General features: G+C 41.5%; 2 protein-coding genes across 7 annotated transcripts in view; both read right to left on the reverse strand.

Moving 5' to 3' along the window:
- Nucleotides 1-14,961, reverse strand: part of phlpp1 (PH domain and leucine rich repeat protein phosphatase 1) — a 46,564-nt gene extending 31,603 nt beyond the window's left edge. Inside the window, exon 1 of the mRNA XM_044220605.1 lies at nucleotides 11,945-14,961. Within this exon, the coding sequence (XP_044076540.1) occupies nucleotides 11,945-13,577 (1,633 nt within the window). The 5' untranslated portion in view covers nucleotides 13,578-14,961. The remainder of the gene's footprint in view (nucleotides 1-11,944) is intronic.
- Nucleotides 14,962-16,966: 2,005 nt separating this feature from the next.
- The window catches only part of LOC122887418 (phosphatase and actin regulator 1-like), a 48,374-nt gene continuing 44,547 nt past the window's right edge, over nucleotides 16,967-20,793 (reverse strand). For all 6 annotated transcript variants that reach the window (XM_044220616.1, XM_044220622.1, XM_044220621.1 and 3 more), the window contains exons 11-12: nucleotides 19,472-19,548; nucleotides 16,967-19,323 (exon numbers count right to left, since the gene is read on the reverse strand). In XM_044220616.1, the coding sequence (XP_044076551.1) occupies nucleotides 19,308-19,323; nucleotides 19,472-19,548 (93 nt within the window). In that variant the 3' untranslated portion in view covers nucleotides 16,967-19,307. The remainder of the gene's footprint in view (nucleotides 19,324-19,471; nucleotides 19,549-20,793) is intronic.

The following is a 20,793-nucleotide window of genomic DNA, read 5'->3' on the forward strand; positions in this document are numbered from 1 at the left end:
ATCATTGCAACTTTAGTTTAGTGCTGAAACAATTAATCGATTAATCGATTTGTGGATCAACAGAAAATTAATTAGGAACAATTTTGCTTACTGTTTAAGTTATTTATTTAAAGGAGTACTTCAGTGATTTTGTGTTGTATATCCATATAGTTGGGGCACTTGCAAGAAAAGGTATAAATCGATGCAGGCCAAGATATCCTGACTTTTAGTTCCTCTTCTAGATCAAGTTCAAAATTGCTGCATCCTACACTACCCATAATGCAACTTGACAGCATTAGACTTCCCCTGCTTGGTAAACTTCCCATTTCTATCAAACTCCGTAGCACCAGTTTGTGAAGATTTAAAGGTTTTATTTGTCACGTGCAGTGAAATTCAGGGTGGTATACTCCTGAAGCAATGTGCTATAATGTGAGCTTTCTTTTATAAAATTGTAGACTCAAAGCCAAAGCCAACATAACCCTGATGACATTACAAGGTTATTTTACCAGACAATGGAAAGCTCTCTCTAGAACGAACTAACCTTACTACTAACCTTGGTTTGTAAAATTAGTGTCCCTTTAAGCAAACATACCAAACATTTGCTGGTTTCCTTCTTAATATCATTGTAAACTAAATTCTGTTTGGTTTTGAGCTGGTCAGACAAAACAAGCAAATTTAAAACGTCACCTTGGGTCTGGGAAATGCTAATTTACATACTTTACATACTTTTATAGACCAAATGATTAGTCGATTAATCAAAAAAAAATATTCGGCAGTAAAAATAGTCTGCCCTCCTCCAGTTTGAGCATAATTGCCATATTCTGCCATAGCAAGAACTGATGAGATGGATAAAGCGATCAGACTGGCGAGATCAGAAAAAGATGATTATACTGCTGCCCCTATTTTTTAAGATTTACACAAATTGTGTGAGAAGTTTCTCAAACAAACATATTATATCATAATTCAGGACACCGGTTGCTCATCAGCAGCATCACTATGTCACTTCAGCCTCCGCATTTTGTCACTCAGAAGTTGCTAATGGCCTGTATACAGCAGCAGCTGTAGCACTCTATACAACCTTGATAAAAGTGCAGAGCCTTATACTGTATGGGGGGCTTAAAGAGAGCGAGAAAGAACGGGGAGTGAGGTATTGTCGTCTTAAGCACCAGTACAATAACCCCCTCCCAGACACAGAGGTTTAGGCTTACCCACCTAGCATTCAACCCCCCTGGGAAGTGCATCAGGGGAGGGTGAAATGTGAGAGCCAGGGATGAAGGGAGAGTAGCGATAAAGGAGTGGGCTGACATCACCTCCCTCTGATACAGAGGCTAAAGAGGCGAGATGAGAACTCTAATTGGTAAGCCAGTGAAGGTTTGCTGTCGCGCAAAAAGGTTAGAGCTGAATGTGTTGGAGTGCACATGCATAGGCATGCATGTACGCAAGTTTATGTGTGTGTGTGTCTGTGTTTATGTGCATGTCAGTGATTAATTAGCTTGCAGGGACTCCCACCTGTTTGTCACCCTGGGTTTCCCTGTTCATTTGTACCGCTGCATTAATAATGCCTGTCGCTGATAAAAGCTAAGCAGGGACATTTTACATTTAGAACTCGGCACTCCCTCACTTGTCATTCTCATGGTACTTTTAACAAGATCATAGTCATGGTCAATATTGCCTTTAACCAAAAGTGTCTCCCCTACTCAATATCAGCATCATAAATTCTCTTTTAGTAAATCTGACAGACCACTGAAGCTATACAGCAACAACCAAAATCAGTTCCTTCACATAGCAAGGAACAAGCAGGTAATGCTAATATACTTCACCTTTACAGTATCCCAACATCCACAGTTGAACATAATATGTGGCATAAGCACAGTGGAGAGAGTCTAAAAATTTGAGTTACTTAAAACTTCAATCAACCATGCTGTTAAAGTTTTACCAGAATGGAAAGGAAAAATCCATTTCAGCAAGGCCCTCCAACAATACTAATCTAGCTTAATTTCAGTATGTCACTAATTTCATTATTTCATCTTATTTTTGACACTCAGAAATTGAGGCGTTAACGAAGAATTTGCAACAATTCCACTATCCCTGCCTGAAGGCCAGCATGGATTAAAAAAAATTAAAAAAGGTCACAAAAGAGCAACACTGCAAAAGATAATCAGGTAGAATGTTTGTGTTGCAGCAATGGGTGAGACATGACATTTGCCAATTTTTAGCATGGCATAAATAACCTCCTTCCTAATTTATGAACCGTGTTAAGTGTGCATTGTACAGCTCTATGCTTATATTTTGCAACACTGAAAAAGAAATTTCAACCATCAATTCTGAAGGGATTCATATTATGTTAAACATTTTTGAAATAAGAAGTAAAAATTCCAATTACAGGAGCATCAGAAACCACCAAATCAGTCTTCTCATTTTTCATGTAATGATGAAGGTTGTGTGTGTGTACATGTCAGCCAGTCAGTCACTCAGTCATGACGTCTAACTCAAAGACTGTGGGCATAATAAGTGAGCAGATGCAGCAGGGTCACATGTCCAAAGGTCAAAGGTCTGTGATAAAGACAAATCTTATTACACTCTCTTTCCTGTGCTATCTCCAAGTGTGTGTGAAACAAAAATGATAATCTATTATTACACATTCATTTCCAACAATATATACTGAATTTACCGGCATCTCTGGCATTATTAACATGGTAACACATAGCCTACCATGCAAGTATACAATCATGCGTTATAAAAGATAAAACAGTCTGTGTTTTGAAAAGATGACATGGACTTTTGTTTTTCCCACTGAACAGATGTGATTTTATTTAATCTGTATGCACTGAGCATGTGCTACCAATCAACGAGTAGACAGATTCCTGAGTAGAGAAAAGCAGATTTAAGTAGGCGGCAGAAACATTTTCATAGATGCAGTACTAGAATATCAGTGGCATGAGCAAGAGATAGCGTGATTACCAGATCAGTGTACTGTACTGTAGTATCATGAGAAGTGTGCGTGTGTGATTGGTGAGATGAATATTCTGCTGGGTGGACCAAATGTGCAGCCTGCTTGAGGCTCCTGTCTGAACTTGTTTTGCTCATAAACAAAGATATGAAAGTAAAGTATTTGTGCCATTTGAACTCACAAATACACCAAAGCTGACATACTTTTTAGACCATTAACTGCTAGCGAAATATGCTGTGAGTTTAATCAGTGAGCTCAATTGAAAGTGACTTAATCTTTGTAAATAACACAAAACAACAACTGTGTAACAATGCATGCTGTTGGTTGCAATTTGCCAAAAAATTTGGCCCAGCTGATTCCAGTGTGTCATCCATCATAATGCATTATGCATGATGCCAGGAAACTGTCTTTATAGGAGCAGTGTGCGGTGGCAATGACATAATTTGTATCGCTGATTGGAATTATTAGCCGCTAATCCACAGGTCCACAAGTTTTCCCTGAGGACCACTGGCACGTTGAAAAGCATGTCGTTGTTATTGTTTGTACTTAACCTCTAATGCCATTCGTTATCAGAAGCTATGAAGGACTCTCATAGCTTAGCTAAATTTGGCAGTGAGCCACTGGGATGTTGCAGGCAGAAAAGTTTGTCTGGGAGACTTTATATTAAAGGCTGCCATGTTGTACCATTCCTTTGACAGTGAAAAAGAAGGAGAAAGTAATAAGTAATAATACCCCCAGATCTGTGGTTAAAGCTACAATCAGTCCAGTTCAGATCAGAGAGAAAGGAGGGAGAAGAAGGCTTTCACACACAAAGAGTGAAGGGGGGAGAGAGAGAGAGAGAGAGAGAGAGCAAGAATTAAAGGGCTGCTCTCTCCTGATAATGCAGGACGAGTGAATGAATAAGATTGTGATGTTGTTGCACATTCCCCTGCCCCCACGTGCTCACTTTTCTCTTTCTTGTCCTTCTCCCCCTCCCTCCTTTCCCTTTCTTTTGTTTTGTTTAAAATTTAACAAGGTCTGGAACATTGGAGGGCTGAAGCGGGCATCCGGGGTGTTTTGGCTCAGCTTCATGTCACATGCAGGGGCCATGTGAACACAGTGCACAGTGGGGGGGGGGGGTGGGGGGGGGGGTAGTGAGAAAAATAAAGACTTAAAGGGAAGTCTTTAACCAGAGGGACTGGGAAGCAGTGAGAGCTAGGAAAGAACGAAACAACAGTATTTATGAGAAAGACACCACAAACAAAAAAGGAACTAGAGACAGAATAAGACTGGCCAGCAAAGAATAAGCAAGAGAAAACAGAATAAAATGCAAAGGAGAAGGACATGGGGAGAGAAAGTGAGAGGTAACTTCCTGGTGCAGCAAGTGACAGCTCCACTTTTTTTTCCAGAGCCTGGGTGATTATCAAACTGCACAGCTAACAGCAAGAGACAAGCAAATTGTCATGTTAATGATTGAGACTGGCTGCACATGCAGTGATGTCTCCCTAGGTCTCTCTGGTCTGAAAACTGGACTTTAAGTTTTTAGTGTAATTTATTGTGATCCAATACAATCTTCCAATAAATCCTTTGTTTATGAAGCTTATGATGTTTTTTGTTATATACTACCAGTATATAAGGTAGTTAATTGCACCAGCAATAAAAGCTGCTTACACATTAACACATCTGCAGTAGTTATCCATTTATAATAAAATGAAAGGGGCCGTTCTTCTGTATTTTTACGTTTGGTACTTTACCAAAACTGATTGTTGGGCCACTTGGGGTCAGTGAAATCAAGCTGTCAAGCTGTCAACACAACACTGACATATTATCACCTTTTAGGATAGCTTTTTGGCTAACTTGTTAGCAAATAGTTTTCTATTTACACATCCAGCAGATACGAAGCAACATTAGCATTCATTTAGAGTCGTGTTTCTGGACACCTGATGAATGTAAGTCCAATATTCACTCTCCTTTTAGCTCTCTTTTGCTCTCCACCAACTCCTGAGGCAAATATCTGGCAATTTAGATACTAAATCTCCACTATGTTCACCAGCTAGTCGCTAATTTTGTCTATCTGCTTTTTGGTGCTGGGCAGACAGCGTACAGACGGTTTTTAGAGCATATGGGCAGAATGCCTGCTGCGGCCGAAAAACAACGCTATCGAAACAGTAAAGTTGCGGGCTCAGAAAACCAAAACAATGAGCTGACATTGTGGTATTGCTACGTTTACTTAAGTAAATCATCTGAATACTTCTTCCAAAACTGCCAATACAGCACCACCACTAACTACAAACTCAAAAATGCGTTACACAATGGTAAGATAATGCTGAGAAGAATGATGTGTTGTGGACCTTCAGGATCAAAGTATGGTACCTGTGCATTAACCACGGTGTTGTGTAGTATATAACTGTACAAAGTTGCTCCTGTACATATGTGAAGTTGTCACTGTGTCCTTCCATTCGCTTTCACAGCCTCTCTCTTAAAAGACACACTTGCCAATGAGGAAGTATCATTCTTGTGCTTCAGCATTTTTTGAGAGAGATGAACTTTGAACTAGGTCATCTCATATCAACAACTCTGACCCTTTCTAATAGATCAGAGTCCATAGAAACGAGCTCAGCTCCACCCAAACACACCTTATCTAGCTGTGTCCAGATGACACAAACAAAGATTCGGGGACAGTTTGGTAATGCTCTGAATTCCAGTCATGCATTACTATTACTATTGGCGGAACACTCCATCAACTTAGGTGCCTCTGTAAAAACAAAATCTCCAATAAAACAGTTTCCCCAAAACCTAACTGATCCTTCACTTTTGTAATTACTAAATGTGCATTAAATAAAATGAAATGCTAAGAAATTGAAATTTTAAACACAATGCAAAATTATCTCTCTAGACACTCCAGCTTTGTAAAACAAATCAGTGTAAGCACCACTGGAGCGGTGGTATTTAAAAACCTCCCATCCAGGAATTGACACAGTTCTGTCCTGTACACTAGCAGGCAAGCAGGCTGTGTGTTCCCTAATCGGAATTTTTGGGCCTCTTTAATGCTGAGAGTTGCAGATGTTGCCTGGTATTAGGCTGTGCTGCTGCTGATCAAAGCTGCGGAGAGCGAGCCCCTGCTGGCCTGCCTCTAATCCCCCCCCCATGCATGCGGTCAGGGCAGGGACTGGTGCTCCACTCGGGGATAGTCAGCCTACTCCATGACCCCGCTGAAGGGAGAACCTTTTCACTGCCTTTGCTCGTGAACACCACCTACTCCAACCCTCCGAGGTTTCTGGGGAGCATTCGGCAAGGGCAGTTTGACAGACAGCCAAGAGGCCTGGCTGCTCCCTTAACGCAGGAAAAGCTGCTGCCCTTCCCTGCCCCCTTCCCCAATTCCCTATCTCAGAATGTGCCGGGAGGCAGACAGGAGTGACATATCAGCATGACAGTGTTCAGCCTAGATTTAGCTGCTTATCACAGCAGCAATGAGAATTTCAATTGCATACCCCTCTGTTTCTTTTTTACTTATTTCCACAGGGGGCATAGACTAAACACAACTGTACACTCACACAGAGTGAGGACAGTGAGAAGGTTTTTGCCTTTTATTAATATTTTGAGGGTGACCAGTAATTCTTGGGAGTGAAAAGCAATAAGCTAAGGAAAGATAAAGAGATACGGGAAGATAAATGGAAATTGTCAGATGGTGTGAGGGAGGAGGAGATGCGAGGAAAGATAGCGAAAGGAGGAGGAGGGGGATCGATCATGAGAGAAATTGAGAGAGGGAGGAAGATTTGGCGTGAGAGGAGAGGAGGGTGTGAGGATGTCAGCCAAGAAGGCAATCTATATTAGACAGAAAACAGTTACCCTGGCTTTAACTGCTACAAGCTGACACCACCATCGTCTCTGTGTCTGCCTCAGTAGACACACGTGTGAATCCTTGGAGATACACACATCAAGCTCCACACTGAGGCTGAATGGTGACATTTCATTTAAGACCACTTCTACACGTGTGGCCGACACGTGAAGAGACATGAAATACATAAATCTATTACTTGATTCCTCGCTTTTATCTTGGGCGCGCACATACACAAGTGAACGCAAAAATCTCAGTGCACACTGACACATGCGTATTGGATTTGAGCTCTGGAACGTGTGAAATCTGATTACACAATTACATAATGACTCAGCAATAGGCCATTTAGAAAGACCAATAGCTGTCTGGCCAGGATATGGATGTGAGAAAGGATGAAGCAGCCTAGTGCCCCCCCAGGAGTGTTTGCATACACGGAGATGCTGTAGTATTGGTAAACTGAGCCATGTTTTATAGCTTTAAGTGAAATTGACAGTTGAATATGGCAATTCATTAATCCCTGGTGACCAGTAAAGCATCATATGAATAGCAAAATTCATTCATACCAAACCACTGCGCGGGATTCTCATATTGTTATCAGGATAACCAGTGACCGATCATAAAAACAAAAAACAAAACAATAACAAACTCTGCGCAGACTGTTCTCCTTCTGCCTTTGAAAATGTTTTCATAAAGATGCAAGTGTGAACGTGGGAGCAATCTGGCGCGCTGACTGTTCGAAGAGAGCGACGTGGCACAGACAAGACAGAGTGAGCGGTTCTCTGCTTAATAGCTGCCACAGCCTGCTGGAGAAAACTGGGAGCTTCATTAAGCCTTTAAACCCTGCAGAGTCCTTTAAGTCATCACGTCACCAGCCGCTGCTTCCTCAGAGAGGGCCTGAGGTAAGAGTGGAAAGATACGGTCTTGAATTGAGATTCCTCTAAGCTTTTAAAGTAATTGAACTATCACTTTCTTCTTAAATTGTTAACATCTTGTGTCTACATGGAATAAAGACATTGTATCAGTAGGAGTCAAGCTGCTTCCATTACTCATGCCTCTGTTGAGATGGTTATAAATTGTGTGCTTTTATTTTATTGCTTCTAATATCGATTCAAACTTTTATTCGAGTAAGATGGTAGCAATTTAAAGCCACAAATTTATGAAAGACATTTGTATAGTGCAGTTTTATATTCCTATAATGTCATTTGACAATACTGATATTGTATTTATTGTATTTTTAATTCTACCAACAGTCCTGGGGTCATCTATTAAGCATGTCTGCTAAATGTGACCAACAATTAAGTGTGAGACGCAGGCCGCTCTTGTGAGTAAATGAGAGAGAATCTATAGAAAAACACTAAACAAGTAAGCAAGAAGTGAAAAAGGAAGAATAAATACACTAAGTACACATTTAAAGGATGTTTTTTTTTCTTCCAAGTCTCAATATGAATGCGCTGTTTGGTTCCTTAAAGAGATAACAATCTGTCATTTAAAGATGCTGTAGAGAGATAGAGATAGCAAAAATGTGCAATGTTAGCCTTAGAGTTGTAGCTAGGCCCCAAAGCAATAAAATGGTATGTTATTATTTGAATTTTGTAAATACGCACCTTAATAACAGCAAGGCAATGAGCATGAAATCAAAATTTGTTTTGAGAATTACTGCAGAGAAAACTTTCTATTAAAAACATGCAATAAAAAGGTGCACTATACAATGTTATTTTGAGAAACTGAGAAATAATTCCCAATGCTAATCGTGATCACAACATCTGTGAGATTATAACTTTTACCAAATGTTTTACCATAAATGTGCAAAGCTATAAAAACGTGTAAGCAGGTGAGGTACATTCAACACTTATTTTGTAAAAGCAGAGCCATAATTTGCAGCATTCATTAAATATCTCCACTTTTATTAGTTCTGCATGAACAGTTCTTCCTGCCAAGTTCACCTTGCTGGCAGACACTGAAAACAACATGGGAATTACCTGAAAATTGGGTGCGGCATGTTGAAACTGTTATCAAACCTGACTTTGTTTCACAGAAGCTTGAGCTAAAAAACCTGTGTGGGGCTTTCTAGGCCAGTATATGCTAGTGATCATTAATTTTGCTCAGAAAGCAGGCCAAATCTTAACACCACTTAAAAAAGACATGTTTGCTTTTTGAAAGCAGTTTCTTGTAAATCTTAATAGGGTAAGTAGAAAGCTCACAAAAAGCAGTGGGTATGCTGAAGAGTGTGGATGAGAAAGCTGAGTAGCCTAATGAATCTAAATAATTGAATGTGCTGCTTTGGTTTGGTTAAGAACTCTGGGTCCTCCGCCTCTAGGGAAACCCTGTGCCAGTGTGTGTTAGGGTTCAGTATGCCATTTCCTTTTCTTGCAAGTCTACACACACACACACACACACACACACACTACTACTACTACTACCTCTGGGTAAGGGACCAGAGCCATCCAAGCAGGGGGCAGATTCATTACTTGCTGGACTGAGGATCTCCTGTCCTCAGCAGAAGCCCTATTACTGAGCGACACTGACCTGAACCCTATACTTTTACCTGAATGGGCTATTAAATCACGGCCATGACTCAAGAGTACAATCTGTTAAACCCAACTCTCTCGAGGACGTGTACTTGTATTTAGAGCTATGGCATTTTGGCCTCTCAGCAGCAGAATGTGCATGTATTGATTATATGAGTCTGTGTATGTATATTTTTGGACTAAAACTAAAACTCTAATAAAGCTGGCTCGGCATTACAAGAGGCTCCTGTGTGGGCAGCTCTGAAAGGATCACTCGTCCGCCTGCCAAAGAGGACAGCGGCCCTTTGATCTAGGCAGCCTTCTGTACATGTGCGTGTGTGTGTGTTTGTGTGTCTAGCAGGGCAAAGTGTGTTCTCTCATCTGGCCACTGCCGAGTCTGTGCAGTCAAAGCATGACCTGACCTTCAAAGTCAGACTGGCCTCTGCATTGTCCAAAGGATCTGGCAAGATGCACCATGGCAACTCCTCAACTGAACAGCCTCTTCCAATCATTCTCCTGCTTCCCTAATCATGCTGAGTGCCTCATCTGTCTCTCTTATTAAAGATATAATACAATTTACTGGCTGCTCATATACTTAATATCTAGGTTATATCTAGCATTAAAATTGCACAGTGCTCTTATTGAGCAACTGAGCAATAAAACAGAGTTTAGATACTGGACTTCGTGTATCAAAGGCCACTCTGCATGCATAGACAAAAAGGCCCTTAGTGTGACTGAGGTCTACAGTTGTGGCAGCTGCGCCTGAGAGTCAGCCAGCAAGTCAGCTGAGACTGGCCCTATCTCCACTATCTGGGCAGGGCAACCATTCAAAGTCAGCTCAACATGTGTCAGCACAGTATCCCCTCGCCCCCCCCAAACCCCCTCGCTGCACTTCCTCCTCAGCAGACGTGCCAGACATTCTAGACAAGCCAGCGTACATTCCTCACATGCTTCCATCGCGTAAGGAAACGGAGGAAGAGCAGGCCAGACATGATACAAGAGCATCAGCGGTGCTTTCTTTTTTACAGTGAATGCATCTGTGTATGTATATAAGCACTCTTCAGTGTCGTTCTCTATGTGGCTGAATGAGAATTAGGCCTTTTGTGCAGACAGCAGCCTGGGTGTTGAGTGGTGTTATTGGCTGTGGTTGGGGGGGGGCTGGAGAGAGAGCTCAGGTGACCACAGTTAAGCTGTCTCACATGGGATGTGGAGGCGTCACCCTCAGAGGGCCTTTGGCGGCTGCTGCTACTGCTGGTTGAGCTCAGCTGACTGCACAGACTCGTGTAGGATTCATTTGTTTTTTCCCTAAATGCATATCCATCCACATGAGCCCCAGTCTACATGCTCATACAGCCTGCCATATGATGCTATCTGAATGAAATCATTCTACCTCAAGCAAGCCAGTACTCAAGAGCACAATAGGTCATCAAGCGCATGTGACTATGAACGTGAATGGAGCACATGTGGCCATTTTCAGCTTCGTATTGAGTGACCTCTAGTTCAACAGCCTCTTGGGACAGGAAGCTAGAGAGTGTTAGTGCCTCTCTTGTCCATTCTTCAGACCCAACAAACAGTTTCTCCTCTACTGTCCTCACCAGACACTCATCGCGCCACCCATTTCACTTCCCTCAGCGGCAACTGCATTAGAAGCAGTGGTGGAGTCAGTAGTGTGGTGAAGAAAAGGGCTTCCTGAGCTTTGGAGGAGCACGTTAACCCAGCTTGGCAGGCAGTTAGTTAGTGTGACAGTATCCACGCTGGATGCCAACAGGACAGGCACTGTGCAGCATCTAAATGACCAGAATTCACTGGGTCCACAGAGAGGGTTTATGGTCCTCCCAGCCATACCGCTCCCACCCCTACTCTCCATCCAACCACAAAGGCATTCAGCCTTTTCATTAGGATGATAATGGGGCAAAAGCCGGAAAGGGCCCCATGTCTGAGCACCATAAGTTGTGGCGATGGCTTTGTGGCAATGTCATGCGTGTCCATGGGAGCACAGTGTGCTGCTACAGTCCAATAAAGACAGTCAAGGACAGAAGAAACAACAAAAACAAAAACAGACCTGTACATTTAAAGGAAGTCCCAGAGGCAAGGTAGATCTGGCAAACCAGCAGCCTTTGGACCATGACCTCACTCTGACCCATTCGTGACACTACACAGTTAAACCTGAACATGGTAAACCATCACTGGGAAGCACGCTTAGGCTAGACTTTTAATAATAACCCTCTGAATTGCTGCCACAGTTATCAGTAAAGGTCATGTGCTGTACTCACCTTGCCTGACACCATTCACAAGCAATGTGTGGCAATAATATCTGGAACATGTGGGCCTGTTCTTTTCAATCCTACATTAGACTCTGAGCTCATGCTCCTTACTGTGTGCACCGAGAGCTTGGTCAGTTTTCAAATTAAGAAATATGCCCTACTCTCCTGTGAAAATTATACTGTTGTCTCAGCAAAAAGGGAAATAAATTGTTGCTTTGCTCTATTTGTACAACGGCATAATGTACACCTGCATGAATGTACCTGCCTCATTTTGTTATGCAGGTTGCCAACCTGTTACTACAACACTAATGATCTGCAGTCCAAACCACGTAGTGTGCAAAAGAGAAGGCCTCAACAAGTCCCAGAATGAGCAGAAACCTGATCATGAGAGAATGTGATTATATCTTTCAGGCATCATTTAACTTACCTGCATAGAAACGTAACAAGGAGCCAATTTCTGTGTTAAGCCCTTCCTCTTGAACTCTCCACGGGTCCTTAAATCCAAGCTTAAAGAGAAAGTCATTCTGGATCTGCAGAGGCCTCTCATCTGGGCTAAGCCTTCTGACAGCTTCACCATGCAGCTGAACATAAAGTGTGGGGCTAGAATCACAGGAATCTCCATTGTGATCTGCTGTCAGCCCTGATTTTACAGCACTTTGGCCACAGTCCAGATCTTGGATGTCAGGTGTATTACCTGTAGAACAGGCTCTTGACAAAGAGCCGGCACTACTGCTGGGTGGCAGGCTGCCCAGACTGTGTGGGTTGAGTCTGCTATCTGGCCCCATGTTGTTTGACATGTTGTTTAAATGTCCATTGTTGCACTGCTTGTAGTTGGCAGTGACAGCGTTGATTCCATTGGTGTGATGTTGGGAGATGGGGTCCATGCTTGTGCTCGACGCAGGACAGTCAAGCTCCAGTTCGTCCGAGGAGCTGCCATACATGTCGTGGCCCTCTGTGGCACTATCAAATGAGGGGCTGAGGATGGACGCCTCTGTGCCGAGGACCATGTCATCACTGAGGGAGTCCCTGTGCTCGCTGAGCCGGGCCCCGGAGCTCAGCTCATCAAACGCACTGCTCTCCACATCTGAGCCAGAATTTAATCCATAGCTGTCCACACCGTTCCTGTGCTCAGAGTCATCATCATTGGGGGTATCCATGTTAGAGTTAGAGTTTAAATATGACAGTGAACAGGCTATGTTGTCTTGTGACTCTGATTCTGGGGTGAAAAGTTTTCCATCAACGTCCTGTTGCTTTTGCCTCTCATCTGCATTCCCCATGAGCAGCAGTCTCAACCTGTCACTTGGATGGCCCCTTAACTCTGTGGATTCCAGGGGTGTCAGGTGGTTGCATTTTATACTAGAGTCTTCATTCACCTTACATGGGTTATCATTATATTCATACTTCATATTGCAGTTTCCATTTTGGTCAGTCTTGGGGTTATCTTTACAAAAAATGCGCATAACGGAGCTCGACTTACTGCAGAGTTTACTCAGACGGAGCGCCACCTCGCCGGCTGTTGTGTCCATAGTGCAAAGGACCGGTCTGGGATATGAGGGCGTCAGTCTGTCGTGGACATGTATGGAGCCCCGGTGGAGATCTGCTCTCACCCACTCGCGATCTACGGGCTGCAGCTGCATGTTCTGTCGGTGCTTCAGCAGAGTCTTCCTATCCAGACTCCGAGTATGTAAAGACGCAGAGGACAGGGCCGAGTTCATCTTGGCGCCGCAGGCGGCAGTGACAGCTGAGGTGGCGGTGGCTGCAGCTGCGGCGGAGAGGTTCCTCTTCAAGCGCCTTCGTCTCAACAGGAGAGAGCTGGAGTTGCTGGATGAGCCCCGGCCATTAGACGCCACAGTTCGGTTTGACGCACTAGATCCCACTGTAGAGGCGGAATGTGAGAGGGTATTCCCGTTCTTTGCCTCTACGCAGGAGGGTGCCAAATGTCCACCGCCATCATCCGCTGGAGTCCCCGGGGCGACAGACAGTCCGCTGGGCTTCTTCATTAACTTGGTCGCGCCTCCATCCGACGCGCCATCCTCAGCGAGAGCCTGCACACTTTCCATCTCTGCCAATGAAAAGTCCCCCACTCTAAATAAATAACGGTGCGCACTTGGTTACACCTACAACCACTACATTTAAAAGCCTGAATACGTTCCCAACGCGCGGTAAATGTCCGTCAGCTGGGCGGTGTTGCTGACTTATATTCCACTAGTAGTCATTCACTCTTGTCTTCCTTTCCCTGTCGGAGTCTCCTCCGTTGCTCCAAAAAAAACATTTTACCGATTCAATTCGCTGAGAAGAGGCTGGGCGCGCCGGGACATATCAGGGCGGCGACGTGACTGTGCGTCCCATTTAGACCAAGATACAGCGCTGGAATATGAAATGAACGTCGGCCGACCTCCTACGCAAATACTGACTGCTATATATTCATGAGGAGGACACAAGATGGGGTCGCTAACAACAACGCAGTGGATTGTGGGGAGTGTATTGTGCCAGTATGCGTGCTGCAATCGCCGCTGTTGGTAAGAAATTATGTCACGAATGCATTTCCCAAGAAGCTTTTCTTCAGTTTCAGACAAGTGAGGCGGTGAACCGATGAGAGGTGTAAACATAGCTCGTATAAATTGTGTGATGTGGAGCCAGAAGTACGCACTCTTATGTACTGTAGTGTTATATCCACTGCGTGTATGCGTACAGTGGAGAAACCCACCATGCCACCCACTGGAGTTAAGTTACTGCGTACGCAGCCACAACTTATCAACTGTTGAACATGATATACATTTTTTAACTGTAATTTATTAGGCTTCAGTTCACAAGAACATACAGTGCCATTTCCCTTTAATGAATTTTTCTGCATGGCAAAATTTAGCTTCGCTGTAGGTCTATTTATTTTAGACTAGTGGTGACTAGGCAAATAACTAACAGCACCATCTCATCAGGACGCCATTTCACAAGGCCATACAGCCCGGCTCATTCTACATGCTCTTATTCTATTGTATTTCTCGCCATCTAGTGGAGCGAACCGCAAGGCTTGACCTAAACCTCTTCCTGTCGAGGGCGCAGTGACCCTGAGAAAGAGGAAGCCCGGTGGTTTCACTGTTTTTTCAGGTCACCTTTTTTCTAAATTTCTAAGCCAAAGGGGTGAGACACGTGCAAATCCAGTTTTATTGTCTACTTACATATAGGGTTTCTTACAATTATTTTTAAGTTTTATTCCACAATATTTGCACACACTTTTGTGGCTGCTAAAGTGGTGCAACTTACCTTACATTAAACGTTTTAGTGTTTGGAAGTATGCAGATCCTTTAATTAATGCCACACTGTGAAAATACTCCACAACAAGTAAAATACTGAATTCAAAACCTTACTTAAGTAAAAGTATGTAAGTATGATTAAGATAGGCCTACTTAAATTTTTAAAAGTAAAAGTATTCTGCAGGAAAAAAGGTCCCTGTCAGTGTTTTACTATTATATGATGTTTTTGGATTAATATTACTGCTGCATTCATGTGTGTTGCATTTTACTGCTGTAGATGTTTAAGTTTGAGCTAATTTTATCTACTTTATATACTGTTGGGTAGTTTAATCTATAGCTATGCATTATCTTCTGTAAGATCATCATGTTAGTAGCATCGCTGTCCTGTGAGAACCACGTATCTCTAAAAAGTCAACTTTTCATGAGCTCAGAAAAAAAAACCTGTTTTCAGCTTTGTGACTAAGCATTTTCCAGCTAATCCAAATGGGGGGGGGGGTTAAATAGTTTATTTATCTTAAGAAGTAGGAGAATTTTCTCAACCCATAAAGGACCTTAATCCTTCAATTTATCACATTCAAAATCACCAAATTTGGAGATACATGATTTTCACTGGACAAGAAGGGTATGAAAAATTGTCATCTGAAAAGTAACTAAAGCTGTCAGACAAATGTATTGGAGTAAAAAGTAAACCATCATAAACCTGTGATCTAAATGTAAACAAGAGGCTAGTCTCGCTACAAAAAATGAGAAAAGATATGTCTTTCAAACTGATTTACAGACCTACCTAAAACTAGAAAAAATAAATCTTGTTTACTGATACAATGAGAGGTTTCTTCATATATCAAAAGCAATAAAACAGACCTATAGTTTCATCTCTGATTGGTTGAGAAACACAGATTGTAAATCTATAGCATAAAAACTTATGTGAATATCAAATATAATCAAATTTATATGGCGAAAAGGGTCTGAGGACACCTTGTCAACCCTTTTAAAGCATATGGACTGTTGAGTGTCATCCTGTCAGCCTGCACTTGTTTCCAAACTTAAATAAACTTTATGTTCCAATTTCAAAACCAGTTCAGCCTCAGCTTTTGTATGTGAATTCAGAATAAGTTTATCAAGGTGACAAGTAGATGTTTTACTTAGTGGAAGGCCTGCAGAAAATAACTGTAATTATGTCCAGTCTTTATTTCGCAGCTCCCATAGTGGAAAAAGCTCTTTTGAGGGTGAGGAGGTTTCAAATCTATTGTATACATGGGGGATTCATAACAAACTTTATGAAAAGTGACTAGAATTAAAGGGTAGGTTAACTTTTTTTAAAGTCCGTCTTAAAACAATACTCACATGCCCATATGTACATTGAAGCAGTTTTAGCTTGCTGTAATCATTCCTCCTGTTCATTAAAAGATCACTTCCTAATGCACTTCCAATGTAAATAAGCACAAATTGTTTCAATGTATGGGCACCTGACTATTGTTTTAAGACCGACTTGAAAAATTGTGAACCTATCCTCTAAGATGGGAAGATACAATATGCCACACATCAACTTCTTATTACGTCAGAGTAGGTACAGACAACGTCCTGCTGAACTGGTTACGTTTAACCGTGTCTATTTTTTAGTGCTGCATTTGCATTTTTAGAGTCATACAATTTTATCATCTAAATGGCTAAGCAGATTTTTAATGCGTCACTTATTTGCAGTCAGTGTCTCCCTCGGCTGAAAATGGGACAGCTGTGATTTCGAGGCCCAACCTCTTACAGTATGTGTGCCACAATACCATTGCATTCATAAGCAGTTCTCTTATGGTTTGAGCCTGAATGTGTTTCACCTGAACTACCTGAACACCTGTCATTATTTAAATACAAATTTGTAATGAAGTACAGTATAATACAAGAGTAATACAGGCCTTACAGGAGAATGAGTAACATGTGGAATAAAGTACTGAATCTACAGGGTATTGTTAAAGAAAGCCTGATTGCAAATACCTGAAAAATCATTTTTTACAATAAACTTGGATACAAATGAGTGTAAAAGTGGTGCAAACTTAACATTGAGTCTACGGTCATAAATGTCACATTAGTCTAAATCAGTGGAATGTGTCAGTATCCGTAAAAGTATCTTTGAAAATGGCAAGACATGAATTGGGGTGATTTTGTTTTTGTTTTTTTATCTTAAATGATTATTTAAACAGTGCAAATGCATTCAGAAATGGAATTTAATTGGCATGATGTATCCTTTACATGGTATTCTGTATTTCAAAAATGAAAAAAGAACACTTTCAAATTAGTTCAGTTGCTCCACCAACATGTAAAAGGAAACAGATTATTGCTGAATTCATGTTCCTTGATTCCAGCAAAATGAAAAACCTCATGCTCAGCCCAATGGCTCAGGTTTGTTTCTTAGAGCTAAAATGAGAACTGGAGCGTATTTGTATGAATTCATTCCTATTATGCTCTATGGATGGAAAATTTCAAATAATGGCATGATGCTGGAATCATACAGAAGCTGGTTCTAACACAAAAAATACCTCATATTTCAAAGTCTCTGAGATTAGATGACCCAATGAAATTTTGATTTTAAAAAAGGAGCAATGTGACATGACCTGTGTACTGATACTGAGGAGAAACCACTCCAAACTATAACAAAACCCCTATTTCACATAAAAACTATAAAGTGCAACACATTTTCTATGTTCTTGGTTCCCAGGTTTTATTGGGTCATCTATCCATCACCGATCGAGACCTTGAAAATAAGGGAGAACACATTTTCCTTTGCAGACAGATGTATTATAGTAGGTGGCTGACAGCCTTTCACCTCTACTACTGACAAACAAGAATTTCATATTGCAACTTTAAAAGTAAAACAGTAAAAAATAATAAAAATATTCTGTGTACATAAAGCTTACGAGTATTGGAATACTGTTGTAGGATCAGTGATCAGGTAACAATACCGTCAAAGTGAAGAAACTAAATGTTCACAGATCAGAAAACTATTTTACACACTTGGGCCTTGACCCTAAAACAGTGACCATTGTAAAGCCAAACTCTTAACAGTGCAAAGAATTTTAGCAATAAAAATTTTAAAATCCTGAATTCACTAAAATCTGTACTCATGTTTCAAAAGTGAGAATGCATCATCACGTTCAATTGTTGATTTGTGACTGAACCAAATCTCGTCCGAATGCGTTGGTAAGCTGTTTAAGAGGCATACGTTTTTGGTGGGTAAGTCAAGAAAAATACAGAAAAAGTCCTCCTGAATAAAGTCTTTCTAAAGCAAAGTACAAAAGAAAATTAAAACCCTGAAGTGAGGCGTAGTGTATAAGCGCTGTAAAAAAAAAAATGGTGGGGAGTACACCTGTAGTTTAACCTTTTCTCTACAAACAACATATTGCTTGGTCAAAAGCTTATAATGACATGAGTATAAAAGTAAAATGTATAATACAATGCACATTATGAGCAAAGATCAATAAACACACTGCTCCAAACACAAAGAAATTTGAGAGATAACAATGTGGTGAGCCAGCTCAAAAGAGCTACAAAACATGTGAATTAATCATTTATGATCCAAGTGCCTCCATCAAAGACAACTAAAAACTAACAAAATAATATAAAACAGATAATTGTTGCACACGCTGGAACCAGAATATATCTGCCAGCTGCAATTTTTACATTAAATTTATAAGATTGTGACATGAATGAAACTTGGTCAAGCATGATTCTTCTTTAAATGCAACTTTCCGTCCTCAGTATAAACAAAATGTACATTTGGAGAGAGTGCAGGCATTTGCCCAAACTCTCAAATTCACAGTTAGCAATTAGATGTCAACATTGTCGGTACAGTGAGAATTGCACATATGAGGGAAAAGTCAGGACTACATTGTAATGACACAGAGGGGACTCTAGGGGGGGCGATAACCTAGGAAAGCAGAAGAAAAAAAATATTGCAGGTGATTCTAATGTCAGACCCCTCCCGTGTGTCTTTCTAAGCCGTCCCAGCAGGTGCAGTGAAGATGGATCTGCTGCTGATATAGCGAGCTCAGAAGAATCAACCCTGCATCCTTGCACAGAGTTGTCCATAAGGGCTAGAGGAGTCTGGAGGGACAGCATGATAAAGAAGAGGGATTAAAAACATGTCCACTGAGACAAGTCCACTGGCGTTATTGATGAACCAAGGTACAGTTGCCCTCCGTAGATGTTTAAAGTGTTAATCAATTGCAAACACAAACTCTCCCGCTGTCCAATCGCCACAGAACTGAGCGCCTGCCTGAGAGCTCAGCAGAGAGGTTTAAGAGACAGTCGAGCAAATTCCATAGAGGGGCGATGTCAATCAACTGGAGTCATTATGTGCTACTACAGTGGATGGAGTAGTGGGTGTCTGCATCTTTGAGCGTAGTACCGACTCAGTTGTGTGGGTCTTGAAAAGGCATTTCAGAAGACATGGCCTTATTGTAGAAACGGGCACCATTTTACTGTCCAGCACTTAAGGTTCTCAGTGGAGGAGAGCGCCGGTCCGGCACAGCTCGAGACAGTGGTGGTCTACTATGGTCTGTGAAACCTAAAAGATGAACAAGAAAAAAAAAAATATTGCGTCAAATATTTCGTCACATTTCATCACCCCAGCATGCGAATAACTCCAGCTGTACACAAACTGATATTAAAAGGCATTCATAGTCACATGCAAGTGAATGGATTCTGCACATTACCTGGTTAAATGGCGACTTGACTCGTGCACTTCCATCTCATTGCTCTTGAAATCGTTGAGTTCTTTCCGTATAGCTGCCTGCAGAGGACAAACAAGAAGGAAATTTGAGAAAAGCTGCAGAGGCTTAGTACGTCAACTGCAGCCTCCAAGCCCCGACTCTACCTCCTTTTAGCATGCTTCATGCATCATTTACGCTAGGTCATGAATGATTCTGCTGAATTCTCTTCTCTCATCACAAGAGCCCTCTATTTTCCTCCTCTTAAGACATTTAAGAGCACGAAAAATAATATACAATCTGTTGCTGGTCTACTCGGGCAGTCAGCTTGTGTTTTAACTATAATGAAGTGGTGATACCATGGATTTACATAGATTAAAACATACATAGAAAAAACATTTATATAACATTTTTAGTTTTGACCAATACTGTACTAGTTTTGACTAGTACAGTATTTAGGTCTTACAGGCTGTCAAGTCCTTGGATCAGAAGCACAAGTGTGAAAAAGGACTACAAATCATAGAAAACACAGGAAATAAAGCAAGCAGTGCTCTGACTCTCACTTGTGTGATTTCTTCATCTTTAGCGACCCAGCACATATTAATCTTTTTTTTTTTTAAATCATTAAAAAAAGTTTTTTATTTTTGCCATTTATGAAATTTTTTCATTTATAGATGTCAATGTTTTTTTTTTAATTCATTAATATATTTTAGTGTAAACTGTTATATTTCATGTTTAACTGTACTATCTACATAGCCTACTGTAACTTCTCATCACCTTCCAAACCCAAATTAGTCAGCACAGTAATCACTAATCACGGTCAATTGCTTGTGGGTTGAGTGTGGATGGGCAGATGTGGCATCTCCAGCATTTTTGTGGGAGTTCCTCAGCTTTAGAGGTTCTGTTTCTGGACAAACCAAAGACTTTTAGAGCATCCATCAGCTTTTGGAAGTCATGGAACCTCTTTCCTTTTGTCCAGCCAGGGCTAACAGCTGAAGGCCAAGCTTTTCCAAGAAAGTGCGTAGCTTGTGAGATCTTCTGGGGAAAAGTTGGAAATTTGGCCAGGAAAACTATTTGCTTATTTATAGCAGCAAGGTCGAGGTAGTTGAGGTAACTACATTTCCGGGAGCACAAACCAAAGCTGTTTCCCATTCATGTAGTTCTACACATTCACATTTGGGACAATGTCCTGTGAATCGTGGCCTCTAAGCAGCACCACTTTAGCAGTGGAGGGCTGAGTGCCTTGCCCAAGGACAGGATGGTTGAGAGATTCTCAAAGTGGGGATGATTTAATGTTCGAGGAAATAACATGATGTGCTGTGCCTTTT

Source organism: Siniperca chuatsi, linkage group LG13, assembly GCF_020085105.1.
Source record: "Siniperca chuatsi isolate FFG_IHB_CAS linkage group LG13, ASM2008510v1, whole genome shotgun sequence".
Lineage (NCBI taxonomy): Eukaryota > Metazoa > Chordata > Actinopteri > Centrarchiformes > Sinipercidae > Siniperca > Siniperca chuatsi.